This window comes from Symphalangus syndactylus, chromosome 23, assembly GCF_028878055.3.
Source record: "Symphalangus syndactylus isolate Jambi chromosome 23, NHGRI_mSymSyn1-v2.1_pri, whole genome shotgun sequence".
In the NCBI taxonomy this organism is placed as follows: domain Eukaryota; kingdom Metazoa; phylum Chordata; class Mammalia; order Primates; family Hylobatidae; genus Symphalangus; species Symphalangus syndactylus.
This window is the reverse complement of record NC_072445.2, coordinates 15,922,165-15,937,064: the sequence shown is the minus strand read 5'-3', so window position 1 is coordinate 15,937,064 and position 14,900 is coordinate 15,922,165. Positions and strand designations below refer to the sequence as shown.

The window sequence follows — 14,900 nt, the reverse complement described above, 5'->3', positions numbered from 1 at the left end:
ATGTTTGCTGAGCACTTACTATGCCCTGGCCACACTCACTCCTCACAACAGTGCTATACGGCACTATCATCACTCCCACTGTACGGATGGGAAAAACTGAGGCCCAGAGAGGTTAAGCCACATGGGCAGTCAGTGGCAGAGCTGGGATTTTTTTTTTTTTTTTTTTTTTTGAGACGGAGTCTCGCTCTTTCACCCAGGCTGGAGTGCAGTGGCGCGATCTCGGCTCACTGCAGGCTCCGCCGCCCGGGGTTCACACCATTCTCCTGCCTCAGCCTCCCGCGTAGCTGGGACTACAGGCGCCTGCCACCTCGCCCGGCTAATTTTTTGTATTTTTAGTAGAGACGGGGTTTCACCGTGTTAGCCAGGATGGTCTCGATCTCCTGACCTCGTGATCCGCCCGCCTCGGCCTCCCAAAGTGCTGGGATTACAGGCGTGAGCCACCGCGCCTGGCCAGAGCTGGGATTTTTTAACCAGGTCACATTGACCCTACTGTCCCGTTTTTTCTGCTCTGCCCTCAAGGGGCATGAAAGCGAGCCATGTACACAACCATCTGTGGTTTGGTGGTCAGGGAAATCTTGAGTTAGGGAGTCCAGATGATGGGATATTGGCCACTGGGGACAGCAGGTGGCCTCATCTGCTCTGCATGTTTCAGATTAGAAATTCAAACACTCGAGGGAAAAGCCAGCTTGTTTTCCTCCCTCTCTGAGATAAGCTTCGGCTGGGCCCTTAGCCGGGCTTCCTGGGCTCCAAAAACGAGGGACGATTGCTGTGGGAGAGAAGGCTCAGGACGGTACAGGGTGGTGGTTATGGATTGGGAGAGAGATGGCTGCAGGGGGCTGAAAGCCCCAGGAACACCGAGTCCCTCACCCAGCGGCACCTCAGCTGGCCCCATTAGCGCACATCTCATCCATAAGATCTGATTATGTTAGAGGCGCTTAGCTGAGTCCAACACTGGGAGACACGCAGGCCCTAGCTTTCTTCACTGGGAGCTGAAGGGCAGATTAAACTTGGGTGGCCGGATGCCTTGGATCTCCAGCTTATGGTGTCCCCACACTTGTGTTCTCTAGATGGCATCTATTATGGAGACAATCGGTTTAACACAGTGAGCGAGTCAGGAACAGCCACACTGAAAGCTCGGCCAAGAGTCCGGCCCCTGCTGACCTTCCTTCCGCTGGTGAGTACGGTTCTGCTCTGAGATTGGAGAGTCTGCTCTGGGTGGGGACACCAAGGCTGCCCTGGCCCGAGTGGACATCAGCTGCACCCTGCGTCCACCCCTTCCTTCCTGATGCTGACCCGGCGGGAAGGGGGGCTACTGGAAGGAGGCATGGCCGAGGCTCACAGTAGGAAGTCTAGGATTAGGGATGCCAGCTCGTTCAGGGCCAAGCCCAAGGAGAAGTTATGGAGAACTTGTGTGCAGGAGTGACACAGCAGTGGGTACCCTCAGCCAAGCAGGGTTCATTTTCCACAGTCACTGATGACTGTCTACTTTGTGCCAGGCCCTGCATTAGGTGCTGGATACAGAGATGACTGGGCCAGCCTTGCTGTTCTCAAGGAGCTCCCTGCCCACTGCAGGAGACAAATATATTTTGCTTAACCCAGTATATTCAAAAGAGTGTCATTGTGGCCGGTGCAGTGGCTCTATAATCCCAGCATTTTGGGAGGCCAAGGGGGGCAGATCACGAGGTCAGGAGATCAAGACCATCCTGGCTAACAACGGTGAAACCCCGTCTCTACTAAATATACAAAAAAAAAAAAAAAAATAGCCGGTGCGGTGGCAAGCACCTGTAGTCCCAGCTACTCGGGAGGCTGAGGCAGGAGAATGGCGTGAACCCGGGAGGCAGAGCTTGCAGTGAGCCAAGATCGCGACACTGCACTCCAGCCTGGGTGACAGAGCAAGACTCTATTTCAAAAGAAAAAAAAAAAAAAAAAAAGAATGTCATTGCAACATTTAATCAATATAAAAAATACTAATGGGCTATTTTACATTCTTTTTTTTCATGCTAAGTCTTAAAAATCTGGTGTACTACTTATGTAGCACAACCCGCTTCTGACAGACTGAGACATTTTAAGGCTCAGTGGATGCTTGTGGCCAGTGGCTGCTTGTGGCCAGTGGCTGCTGTACTAGACAGCCCAGGCCTAAACAGCCAGGCTCCTAGATTTGAGGCTCACTCCTGTCTATCGGACCTGGGTCATGGGTGGCACAATGCTGTCACTGGGGTCACGGCATCCTCTTGCCTCCATGAGGGTTTAGTATTGCCTGGACTGAAAGGCCCCTTGCCCTGGTCTGAGCTCTCAGGGGCCTGTTAGACTTCATGGCACCCCACACATTGGTCCTGGGTCCCCATACCCGTAGCACTGCCTGCCTGGCAAAACCACCTTCCTCTCCCCATCACCAGATTTTTTCTGCTATGTCCAACTTCAACAATCAGACCTAAGATTCTAGATGGGACAGAGGCAGTCTTACATTCTCCTTGGTGCATCTCTAAGGCCTCTCCGTGGAGGGCTGAGCACACAGATCTCTGGGAATACAACTTTAAATAATTTATTTTCTGCTTATAAAGGCAATTCATGGACATTATAGATAAATATAGAAAGTGCAACACCACCAACAACAAGGTAGAAATCAAATAAGTCAGCTTGGAATCCTAGCACTTTGGGAGGCCGAGGTGGGAGGATCACTTGAGGCCAAGAGTTCAAGACTAGCCTGGGCAATATAGCCCAACCCCATCTCTACAAAACATTTAAAAATTAGTGAGGTGTGGTGGTGTGTGCCTATAGTCCCAGCTACTTGGGAGGCTGAGGCAGGAGGATTGCTTGAGCTCAGGAGGTTGAGGCTGCAGTTAGCTATGATTGCACTACTGCACTTCAGCCTGGGTGACAGAGTGAGACCCTGTCTTAAAGAAAAAAAACAAATGAGTCAGCCCCTAACTTGGTTTCCAGAGAATGCATAAAACTCTGATAGAAGTGATTGCACCCATAAATGCAGATAAAATCAGTTTGAAATATTCTTTTTTTTTTTTTTTTTCAGACTGAGTTTCGCTCTTGTTGCCCAGGCTGGAGTGGTACAATGGCGTAATCTCGGCTCCCTGCAACCTCCACCTCCTGGGTTCAAGCGATTCTCCTGCCTCAGCCTCCCAAGTAGCTGGGATTACAGGCGCCCACCACCACACCCGGCAAATTTTTTGTATTTTTAGTAGAGATAGGGTTTCATCATGTTGGCCAGGCTGGTCTCGAACTCCTGACCCCAGGTGATCCAGCCACCTCAGCCTCCTAAAGTGCTGGGATTACAGGCGTGAGCCACCGCGCCCAGCCTGAAATACTCTATATTGGGAGGTTAATTAGATTCTCTCCTGTCACTTACCCTCAACACACATACCCAGATTCACAGCAGTGTGGGCCCAGAGTTGACACACCTCTACCAGTCAGTAAAATACTAAAACATTCATCTGTAAAATGGGAATAAAAAAAAAAAACAAATAAAATACTGAAATGCGGCCAGGTGTGGTGGCTCATGCCTGTAATCCCAGCACTTTGGGGGCCAAGGTGGGTGGATCACCAGGTCAGGAGTTCAAGACCAGCCTGGCCAACATGGTGAAACCCTGTCTCTACTAAAAATACAAAAATTAGCCGAGTGTGGTGGCACACACCTGTAATCCCAGCTACTCAGGAGGCTGAGGCAGGAGAATCACTTGAACCTGGAGGCGGAGTTTGCAGTGAGCCAAGATCGCACCACTGCACTCCAGCCTGGACGACAGAGTGAGACTCCATCTCAAAAAAAAAACAAAAAACAAAAAACAAAACGGAAATACTCTCTACACAGTAGAAACGGCTATTGCCCCTGGAGTGGCTCCTGCTGTCCTGCCCCTCCCCTAGATCTGGACCACCCCCAAAAGCAGCAACTAAAGAGTTAATGTGGGCCCAGCTGAGTTCGTTCTGATTGGTGGGCATCCTTATCTCCCCCCAGCTATCTGCTGTGGGCCCCTCAAAGACCAGAGCAAATCCTCGCCTTCCAGCTCTCTCTGGCTCTGGTTTGGTTCTGGTCTGGGCAGAACATGACTCAGGGGCTGCATAGACCCCAGGCAGGCCTGGCCAAAGGCTCTGGGGCCCCTGGAGTGGTCTGGGCTGGCAGGTCAGGCCTGAGTTCCAGGCTGTCCTGGGGAAATGCTTCCTGGGAGCAGTTCTTTTGGGCAAGCCTCAGAACCAGTCCCAGGAAATGGGGGCTTCTCCCTAAAAACTCACGCCCCCTTACTGGAGAGGGTGAGAGAATGGACACATGGTGAACTGACCGGTGAAAGGGGCCTCATTTTACAGACGCAGGAACTGAACCAGGAAGGGGAAGTTCACTCGTTCCCTCGGTGCTGGCTAACCAGGGAAAGGCAGATGGAGCGACTTGGCAACCCCATCCAGTGGCGCGGCCTGTGATCGTGGCCACTGTGTGCTGAGCACTCACTGTGCGCCAGGCACCATTCCACGTGGACCATGTGTGTTAACAAAGCCACCCTCCGAGCAAGGTGCTGTCATTAATCCCCATGTTACAGGCAGAGAAACTGAGGCACAGGGTGGAGTAACTTGCTTAAGGTATTGCGGCTAAGTGGCAGAGCCGCGACTGGAATCCCTGAGGCCAGGCTCCAGGGTCCAAGTTCTATTCAGGCGGTTCTACTCTCCCTCTACCCGCTACATAGAAGCTTTTTCCTTCTCCTTCCAGGACCCGGCGGCAAAACCACTTCCACCTCCCTTGCCTGCCTCTCTGAATCCCTGTCCCGCAGCCTGGGCCTGCTGGGCACCAGGCCTGTTGCCACTTTTGGCTCATAGATGCTTCTGATGCCATGATGAGGCTGGGAGCCACATACATCTAGTTTTGCTTACAATTTCAGCAGGGGACTGAAGCCCACCCTGATATGCCTTTAGATTAGGAACCCTTGGCCCAGTGGCCCACATCACAGGGACTGTTCTGTGCTCCTCACTCAGGTCACAAGATAGGGCATCTTCCACGCTGTTCGTCGCCTGCTCCCGGGTGGAGGGGAATCTGGCTGGCGGCTTGATTCTTTCCTGTCTGAGCTTCTGACTCCTCTCCTGTAGGCCCTGGCCAGTTCCTTTGCTTTCTTTCAGCAGGGACAGAAGGCCGGGAAGATGGGGAGAAGAGGGAGGACGAGCTCCGTGTGGGTGTGGGCTCACGCACACATGCACTCACACACACCCCGTCCCCCAGCCCCGCCAAGTCAGGGTGGGTGGGGAGCTGGGCCGGTGCCTAGCCCTGCCTGATACTGTCCTAGCCGGCCAGGCCTCCACCCCTCCCTGTCCTCCCTTCCCACATTCAGAGGCACCTCCCAGGCCAGGCTGCCCAGTGGGTAGGGGAGGTACGAGGTAGCAGTGCCCAAGAAGTCAGGTGCCCCCCGAGGGCCTGTGAGCTCTCTCCAGGCCTGGGCCATCTTCTGAGCCTACCCTCCCTGTCAGTGCCCTAAAGGAGCCTGCCAGGGGACAGAGCTAGAGAGAAGGAGACAAGGCAGCGACAGGTGCTTCTGCCCCCTTCCCCAGAGCTCCCTCGCTCTGTGTGCTGAGGGTGCTGGGGATTACAAAGTGTTTATCAGGCATCCAGCAGCCAAAGGCCAGCTAGGAAAAGGACCTTGGGATCCCTCAGTGGCTGGGATGGGACCAGGGGCTAATACTCCAGCTGCTGACACCAGTCCCAGCTCTGCCGCTGGGATGCGGGGTGGCTGCAGGCCAGTCCCTTCCTCTCCCTGGGCCTCTGGCTCCTTACCCAACAGTGGGGGTCACACTGCATGGTCCTCAAGGGTCTCCCCAGCCATGACTTTCTGTGTTAAGATGACTTCCTAACGGAAGGGTAGATGGTGTGGTCAGCTCCCTGGAGGGCCACCAGAGAAGCCAGGCCCTAATGACACATGGACCCCTCCTTGAGCTCTGCTTCCGCCTCTAGAAAGGGAGGTTTTCCAGCTACCGGGGCAACCCCACCTTCCTGCTTGGGGAGCCCTGAGGAGCTGGATTTGAGCCACCAAACTTCAGAGTGGGGAGATCTATGGCAGTTGTCAAGATGAGAATACTGAGGCCTGGGGAGGGCAAGGCCCTGTCCAGACCACTGGGCTCAATGGAAGCAGGGACAGGAGCCAGGCCTTCTCCCCAGGCTGGCCCCGTGTACAACATTGGAGGCCTGGCTGAGTGAGGGGTGATCCTTTCTCCCTCCTTCTCAGGGAATACTGGGCCCAGAGAGCAAGCCGGAGCCTGTTCCCCTGTTTCTTCTCCTCCTTCTTCTTTTTTTTTTTTCTGGGATGGAGTCTGTCTCTGTCACCCAGGCTGGAGTGCAGTGGTGCGATCTCGGCTCACTGCAAGCTCCGCCTCCTGGGTTCAAGCCATTCTCCTGCCTCAGCCTCCCGAGTAGCTGGGACTACAGGCGTCTGCCACCACGCCCGGCTAATTTTTTGCATTTTTAGTAGAGACGGGGTTTCGCCGTGTTAGCTAGGATGGTCTCTCAATCTCCTCACCTCATGATCTGCCCTCCTTGGCCTGCCAAAGTGCTGGGATTACAGGTGTGAGCCACCGTGCCCGGCCTGTCCCTCTGCTTCTGAGAGCTGGGTCCATAGAACAGTGGGTGGCAGCAGGGTTGTATTTTCTGGGGTTATCTCTCGCCCTCCCCAGTCTGAATCAAGCCATCTCCAGGGTGATGCATATGAGGAATTAAAAATTAAATGCCAGTGTGGCAAATATGGGAAAACTGGCCCAACAGGTCCCCAGGGGTGCCCTGGGCGGTGAGAGCTGCCTGGGTCACCCCACCCTGTGAGTCAGACAGGCCTGGCTCTGCCAGAGGAGGCATCCCTAGGCTCAAGCAGGAGGCCTTGCCTGCCCTGCACCCCTCCCTTAGTCCTTGCTGCTGAAGAGGCAGCTGGAGTCAGCCCCACTCTCCTTTCCACCCACCCCGCCGCTGCAGGAGCTTTTCTCTAAACTCAAGGCCCAGGCACATTCTGGGGCTGGAATCTGAGCTCTGTAGGGTGAGCCAGGCAAAGCAGCCATGACTGGCTTTTAGCTGGTTTGTGTGGATGATGTTAGGCCAAAGGGTTGTGGGGTGTGGGGTGTTAGGCCTGCCACGAGAGTGCAAATGGAGCTCCACACCCCCTTCTCTACCCACCTGGCTCCTTCCCTCTCAGTAAGGACCTCAGCCTGAACCTCCAAAGCTCCATGTAGGCCCATAAACCTCCATCCTTCATCCTGGCCCATAAACAGCCGCCCCTTTGTCTCCATGGAATCACAGATGTGTGCCCCCTCAGGAAGACTGGCCAGAGAAGAAGCCCTTGAAGTGGGCTCAAGGCCATTTAGGCAGGGTCTCCAGGGACATGATGTGCCCTCTGAGGGCATGTCCCCTTGATCCTACTGACTTCTTGCCCCAGAGAGAGGGCAGACCTGGGCCCTCCATAATACCCGGTGGAGGGCAGAAGCTGTGGTAACCTGGGTCTAAGGGTGGTTCTCAGATGGTAGATAGGTCCAGAGGAAGATGGTTCATGGGTGGACACTCTTTTCTGGCCCCCAGGAGGGGTCTGAGCTGTGGCACAGTGTGGGGCTGTGTTGGGGAAACCATCCATCTCCTTTATAAACTGCTCACTGGCTCCCAACTTCACAGGTGCTCTGCAGGATACACACAGCCTTTCTCGATCCTTGATCCTCTACCACCTCCACCAGGCCAGCACCCCCATACTGCACCCCTAAGCCAGGAAAACAACTGGCTGGGCTTCATCTAGTTGGGTATGTTGGGTGCCTGGAGGGGTTTCTGTGTAGCTCTTGCTCTAGGGCAGGGGTGGGGGCTCCCAGCTTCCTTTTCTCCCAGCCTGCAGTGGTGCCCCCAACCATGCCTGCCTCTAACTCAGGTTCAGGGTCATCTCCCTCCCACTCTGCAACTCCACACCCCACCCCACAGGGCCAGTGCCCCAGACCAGGCTCCAGGAGGAGTCTGGTGAGGAAGTTTGCATCGTGCGTAGCTAAGACTCCGAGCTGGCCGCCACCCAGGGTCAACCATGCATTGCCCACTGGCCCAGCCCCTGGTGACCCACCCTTGAGACTTGGCTGAGCTCTGAGGAATCCCAGGCATGAGGATGTGTGTGTCCCAGGCATGGGGAGGCCAGTGGGGTGGACTGGGGCCATCAGTGGGTGAGCCCTGCCCTTCTGAACTCTCAGGGGTGCAACAGGTGAGCAGTGGGCCCCAGCCCCCACAAAACTTCAAAGGGAAACTAGCCTCATCCTTGAACAGCGAGTGTTTTCTTCCCTGCCTTCTTCCCTCCATTTCTTCCTCCTTCTCAACTCTGAAATGTTAGCAGTCAAGAGGGCAATAGGGTATTCCTGGTGACCTGTCCCTGACCATGGGGAAGCACCCATTTCCTCAGATGCAACCAGAGAGACACACCCTGAAGGCTGTGCCTGGAGCAGTGGCCCAAGTCCTTGATTAGAATCCAGGGGAAATAAACTTTCTTGAGCACTACTCTGCAGGACCTCTTAAAGTGTGCAGTGGCCTCTGGTATCACAGCAAACCTAAGGGAGGTGAGATTATTCCCATTTTACAGATGAGAAAGCTGAGCCTCAGAAGGCAAGAAAGGGACATACTTCTTGAGCACCATCTATATGTCAGACACTGTCTCTGACTCCTTTTGGATAAGTCAGTTAAGATTGCAAATCTGGTCTGCCTGACTCCTAAGCTGACATTTTTTCCACTCAATCACAATAATTAAAAAGAAAACTAGGCCAGGCACGGTGGCTTATGCTTGTAATCCCAGCACTTTGGGAGCCTGAGGCGGGAGGATCACAAGGTCAGGAGTTTGAGATCAGCCTGGCCAATATGACGAAACCCCGTCTCTACTAAAAATACAAAAAAGTAGCCGGGCATGGTGGCATGCACCTGTAGTCCCAGCTACTCAGGTGTCTGAGGCAGCAGAATCGCTTGAACCCAGGAGGCGGAAGTTGCAGTGAGCCAAGATTGTGCACTCCAGCCTGGGTGACAGTGCAAGACTCCGTCTCAAAAAACAAAAACAAAAATAAAAAACCCAAAAAAACACACTATTATTGTATTGGGTATTTTTTTTTAAATTATAAAGGAAACAAAAGTTCATTGTTAAGAACCTCGCAATAGAGACAAGGAAGGAAATACATATAAATATTCTTGGAATGGTAGTTCTCTCCACCCATGCTTCCTCCCTAATCATTGCTGGGAACTTTCCAATATACTAGGCTGTGATGATGGGTTTTTTTTTTTCTTTTCGAGATGGAGTTTTGCTCTTGTTGCCCAGGCTGGGGTGCAATGGCGTGATCTTGGCTCACTACAACCTCCGCCTCCCGGGTTCAAGCGATTCTCCTGCCTCAGCCTCCTGAGTAGCTGGGATTACAGGCATGTGCCACCATGCCCGGCTAATTTTGTATTTTTAGTAGAGACAAGTTTCTCCATGTTGGTCAGGCTGGTCTTGAACTCCCAACCTCAGGTGATCTGCCTACCTTGGCCTCCCAAAGTGCTGGGATGACAGGCGTGAGCCACCGCCCCTGGCCACTGTGATGGTTTTTAAAGGGCTGCTTTGGCTGGGTGAGGTGGCTCACATCTGTAATCCCAGCACTCTGGGAGGCTGAGGAGGATCACTTGAGCCTTGGAGTTCGAGACCAGCCTGGCCAACATAGCAAGACCCTGTCCCTACAAAAAATATAAAAACAAGCTGGACAGGCTGGGTGCAGTGGCTCACGCCTGTAATCTCAGCACTTTGGGAGGCCGAGGTGGGTGGATCACTGGAGGCTGGGAGTTCGAGAGCAGCCTAGCCAACATAGCAAAAACCCATCTGTATTTAAAATACAAAAAAATTAGCCAGATGTGGTGGTGCGCGCCTGTGGTCCCAGCTACTTGGGAGGCTGAGGCAGAAGAATTGCTTGAACCCGGGAGGCAGAGTTTGCAGTGGGCCGAAATTGCACCACTGAACTCCAGCCTGTGCAACACAGTGAGACTGTGTCTCAAAAAAATAAATAAATAAAAGCTGGAAAGCTGGGCATGGTGGCTTGCACCTGTAGTCCCACACTTTGGGAGGCCGGGAATTCTTTTTTTTTTTTTTTTTTTGAGACAGAGTCTCACTCTTGTGCCCAGGCTGGAGTGACGTGGCACAATCTCAGCTCACTGCAACTTCTGCCCCCTGGGTTCAAGTGATAGCGATTCTCCTGCCTCAGCCTCCTGAGTAGCTGGGATTACAGGCGCCTGCCCCACACCTGCCTATTTTTTATTATTTTTTTTTTTTTGTAGAGACAGGGTTTCACCATGTTGGCCAGGCTGGTCTCAAACTCATGACCTAAGATCCACCTGCCTTGGCCTCCCAAAGTGCTGGGATTACAGGAGCTCAGGAATTTGAGGCTGCCGTGAGCTATGATCTTGCCACTGCATTGCAGCTTGGGTGACAGTGAGATCCTATCTCCAAAAAAAAAAAAAAAAACAAAAATTAAAGGGCTGCTTCAACTGAACTGAGTTGCTGGCTTGTACACCTCTGTGAAGTGAGTGAGGTGGCCGATGGTCTTAGCTTCTGGGTGTTGTCTGGGTGTGAGGACGAGGAAGTGCTGAGGCCCAGTTTCGTGGAGTTCCCAAGCTGGCAGAGCCAGGGCTGGACTCTGCCCCCAGGCAGCCACAGCGCAGGGAGTGGCTGTGGCCAGCTGCCCAGGCTGGCCCAAAGAGGGAGGTGCTGCAGCCCAGCCCACCAGGGGCACGCTCAGATGCTCACTTGCATGTTCTTTGCTTCACTGGACACAGATTGGTCTGCCCCTTTCAATGTGGGCTGCCACACTCAGAGGGCCATGCACTCCACTCCCCTGAGAATGTTTGAGGTACATGGCAACCCCTGCCGGCAGCACCCTGGGCTCCTGAGTCTGTCATTTTCCTGGTGCCAAGGGTGGAGCAGTGTAAGGTTGGGACGCAGCAGGCTCCCCAGCTGACTGCAGCAGTCAGAGCCCCGTGTCTGAGGCCAGCAGTGACCTCAAGCCCAGCCCTGCCTGCCTGGTCTGGGGCTCCTGGAAAAGAACTTTGAGAACTCTCCCTCCCAGCTCTCCCTGCCTCTATCCTGCTGCCCCTTTGGCATCTCTGGAGTCAGAGGACAACCTGGAGGCAATACAGTTGTCTGTCCCAACACCCTGTCATCGAGGGGTGACCCTTAGTGTCCAGGTCACTGCCCATACAACGCAGGTGAGCTAACTCACAGAAGGGATACTTTATGGGCCTGGACTCACAGAACGCTGTAGTCAAAGTGATCCTTGGAAAGTATTTACAGAAGGGGCAGAAAACTGAGACCAGAGTGAGAAGTTACTTTGCCCCAAGTTAACTGGTAGCAGAGCTGGAGCCATAACACAGGTTTCCTGCCTCTTTGTCCCATATTCTTTTTTTTTTTTTTTTTTGAGACAGGGTTTTGCTCTGTCACCCAGGCTGGAGTGCGGTGGCACAATCTCGGCTCACTGCAGTCTCCACCTCCTGGGTTCAAGTGATTCTCCTGCCTCAGCCTCCCGAGTAGCTGGGATTACAGGTGCGCACCACCACGCCCGGCTAATTTTTTTGTATTGTTAGTAGAGATGGGGTTTCACCATGTTGGTCAGGCTGGTCTTGAACTCTTGACCTCAGATGATCCACCTGCCTTGGGCTCCCAAAGTGCTGGGATTACAGGCGTGAGCCACCATGCCCAGCACTTGTCCCATATTCTTTCTGCCACTCATTCACTCATCCAGGAACGTATTCATTCAATAAACATTTGTTTAACTGCCCGGTCTGTGTCAGGCACATACAAAGAAGCAGCCATCACCGAGCCCTCAAGTAGACTAGGCTGGGCAGCTGGGACTACAACCATCAACTCTATGTCTATAGAGTTGTTAGAGGGAAAGTATGAGAGCAAACACTGTACTGGCAAAGGAAGCAGGCTGTCAGGTCCCGATATCGGCCCTGGCACTTAACTAGCTGTGTGACCTTGGGCAATGTACTTAGCCTCTCTGTGCTTCAGTTTTCTCATCTATAAAATAAAAATAATAACTTGTCGGCCGGGCGCGGTGGCTCATGCTTGTAATCCCAGCACTTTGGGAGGCCGAGGCGGGCGGATCACGAGGTCAGGAGATCGAGACCACGGTGAAACCCCGTCTCTACTAAAAAATACAAAAAATTAGCCGGGCGTGGTGGCGGGCGCCTGTAGTCCCAGCTACTCGGAGAGGCTGAGGCAGGAGAATGGCGTGAACCCGGGAGGCGGAGCTTGCAGTGAGCCGAGATTGCGCCACTGCACTCCAGCCCGGGCGACAGAGCGAGACTCCGTCTCAAAAAAAAAAAAAAATTAATAACTTGTCTCTTAGGGTTACTGTGAAAACTAACAGTAAGACTGGGTTGCTATATGTGAAGTACTCAGAACAGTGCCTTGCACCTAGTAGATGCCTAATAAATGTCAGCTGCAATAATAATGCACATAGAGCCTGAGGATCACACAGGGAAGAGAATTAACTCTGGCTGGGGTTGCCAAGAAGGACTTCACAGAGGAAGGGCATTTAATCTGGGGCTTAAAGGATACCTAGGAGTTTGCCAGGAAAAGAAGAGAATCCTAGGCAGAGTAAGAGCAAGAACAAGGCTGTGGAAGCTTGAGATGTGGAAATGGATCACAAGTGGGGGCAGTGACTTTCGGGGGTTGGGAGAGGCAGATGTAGCTGGATCATCTAAAGGGCTTTTCAAGCTACCCATCCGCCCCTGGGACCTCTGAAACCTCTGCACAATTCCTCCAAGGGGTGGTTTCTGTGCCCCACTGAGGACCCCTGCTGCAGGGAGCACACTTGTTCATGAGTTCGTCAGGTTCCCCCAGCTACAGTGGGGTGGGAAAAAGACAAGAACCACCAGTGGGAGCCCAGGATTTGTGGGGTAGGTGGGGAGAAGATGGTAGGAGCTGCAGAGGGTCCAACTTATGAAAGTTCTCACAGGCCATGTGAAGGTGTTTGAATTTCTTCCTCTGGACCAGTGGAAGGATTCTGAGCCGGGAAGTAACCTGCTCTGAGATACTTTTGAGAAAGACTATCCCTGTGGCAGCTTTGGACAATGGAGTGAGGCGGAGACTGGGAAAGTGTCTGGCATCAAAGGCAGTCTGTCCATCTGGGTGAGGGATGGTGAGGACTGAGGTAGGGCTGAGGTGGAGGGGCAGCAGGAAGGAAGGATTCAGGAAGTGATGGGCAGAACTGGATGACAAGCTGGGTTTGCAAGGTGCCCGAAAAGACAGTGATCCATAACTCGCTGTAGGACCCAGGGCATGTCACTGAATCTCTCTGAGCCTCCGTTGCCTCATCTGGAAAATGGCGGTAGCAATGACAGCACCTGTCTCATTGGGCTGTTGTGAAAAGCAAATGAGTTAAGTGATAGAAAGTGCTGAAAGAGGCTGGGCACAGTGGCTCATGCCTGTAATCCCAGCACTTTGGGAGGCCAAGGCAGGCGAATCACAAGGTCAGGAGTTCAAGACCAGCCTGGCCAACATAGCGAAACCCCGTCTCCACCAAAAATACAAAAAGTAGCTCGGTGTGGTGGCGGGTCCCTGCACTCCCAGCTACTTGGGAGGCTGAGTCAGGAGAATCGCTGGAACCCGGGAGTCAAAGGTTGCAGTGAGCCGAGATCTTGCCACTGCACTCCAGCCGGGGCGACACAGCGAGACTGTCTCAAAAAAAAAAAGAAAAAGAAAAAAGAAAAAAAAAAAGAAAGTGCTGAAAGAGTACCTGGTACAGAATAAGTGCTGGCCAAGTAGCAGCTGTTGTTCCTACTGTTAAGATTGGGAGTTTAGGGGATGGGAGAAAGAGGTGATGTCTAGAGGTTACACACATTCTAAGTTGCCCCCAACACTTTTTCTTTTGATTTCTTGTCTTCTGTTTTGTTTAACTTTTTTATTATAAGATATACATAAGATAAAATTTACCATTTTAACCATTTTATTTATTTATTTATTTTTATTTTTTTGAGACGGAGTCTCACTCTGTTGCCCAGGCTGGAGTGCAGTGCCTCCATCTCGGCTCACTGCAAGCTCCACCTCCTGGGTTCACGCCATTCTCCTGCCTCAGCCTCCCGAGTAGCTGGGACTACAGGTGCCCGCCACCACGCCTGGCTAATATTTTGTATTTTTAGTAGAGGCGGGGTTTCGCCATGTTAGCCAGGATGGTCTCAATCCCCTGACCTCATGATCCGCCTGCCTCAGCCTCCCAAAGTGCTGGGATTACAGGCATGAGCCACTGTGCCTGGCCTTTTAACCATTTTAAAGTGTACAATTCCATGGCATTAAGTACATAACTTTTTCTTTTCTTTTGTTTTTTTGAGATGGAGTCTCACTCAGTCGCCCAGGCTGGAGTGCAATGGTGCGATCTTGACTCACTGCAACCTCCGCCTCCCGGGTTCAAGTGATTCCCCTGCCTCAGCCTCCTGAGTAGCTGGGATTACAGGCACCTGCCACCATGCCCGGCTAATTTTTGTATTTTTAGTAGAGATGGGGTTTCACCATGTTGCTCAGGCTGGTCTCCAACTCCTGATCTCGTGATCTGCCCACCTCAGCCTCCCAAAGTTCTGGGATTACAGGTGTGAGCCACCATGCCCAGCTTTTTTTTTTTTGAGACAGAGTCTCTCTCTGTCGCCCAGGCTGGAGCGTAGTGGCACAATCTTGGCTCACTGCAACCTCTGTCTCCTGGGTTCAAGCAATTCTCCCTGTCTTAGCCTCCCGAGTAGCTGGGATTACAGTCGCCTGCCACCACGCCTGGCTCATTTTTGTATTTTCAGTAGAGACAACGTTTCAACACATTGGGCAGGCTGGTCTCAAACTCCTGACCTCAAGTGATCCACCTGTCTCAGCCTCCCAAAGTGCTGGGATTACAAGTGTGAGCCACTGTGCCCTGCCTCAAGCCCT

The 14,900-nt window shown here is 52.8% G+C and overlaps 1 protein-coding gene across 1 annotated transcript in view; it reads left to right on the top strand.

Annotated features, from left to right (window-relative positions):
- The window catches only part of C23H6orf132 (chromosome 23 C6orf132 homolog), a 39,808-nt gene that overhangs the window by 13,953 nt on the left and 10,955 nt on the right, over positions 1 to 14,900 (top strand). Inside the window, exon 2 of the mRNA XM_055264053.2 lies at positions 1,068 to 1,174. Coding sequence (XP_055120028.2) covers positions 1,068 to 1,174 — 107 coding nt within the window. The remainder of the gene's footprint in view (positions 1 to 1,067; positions 1,175 to 14,900) is intronic.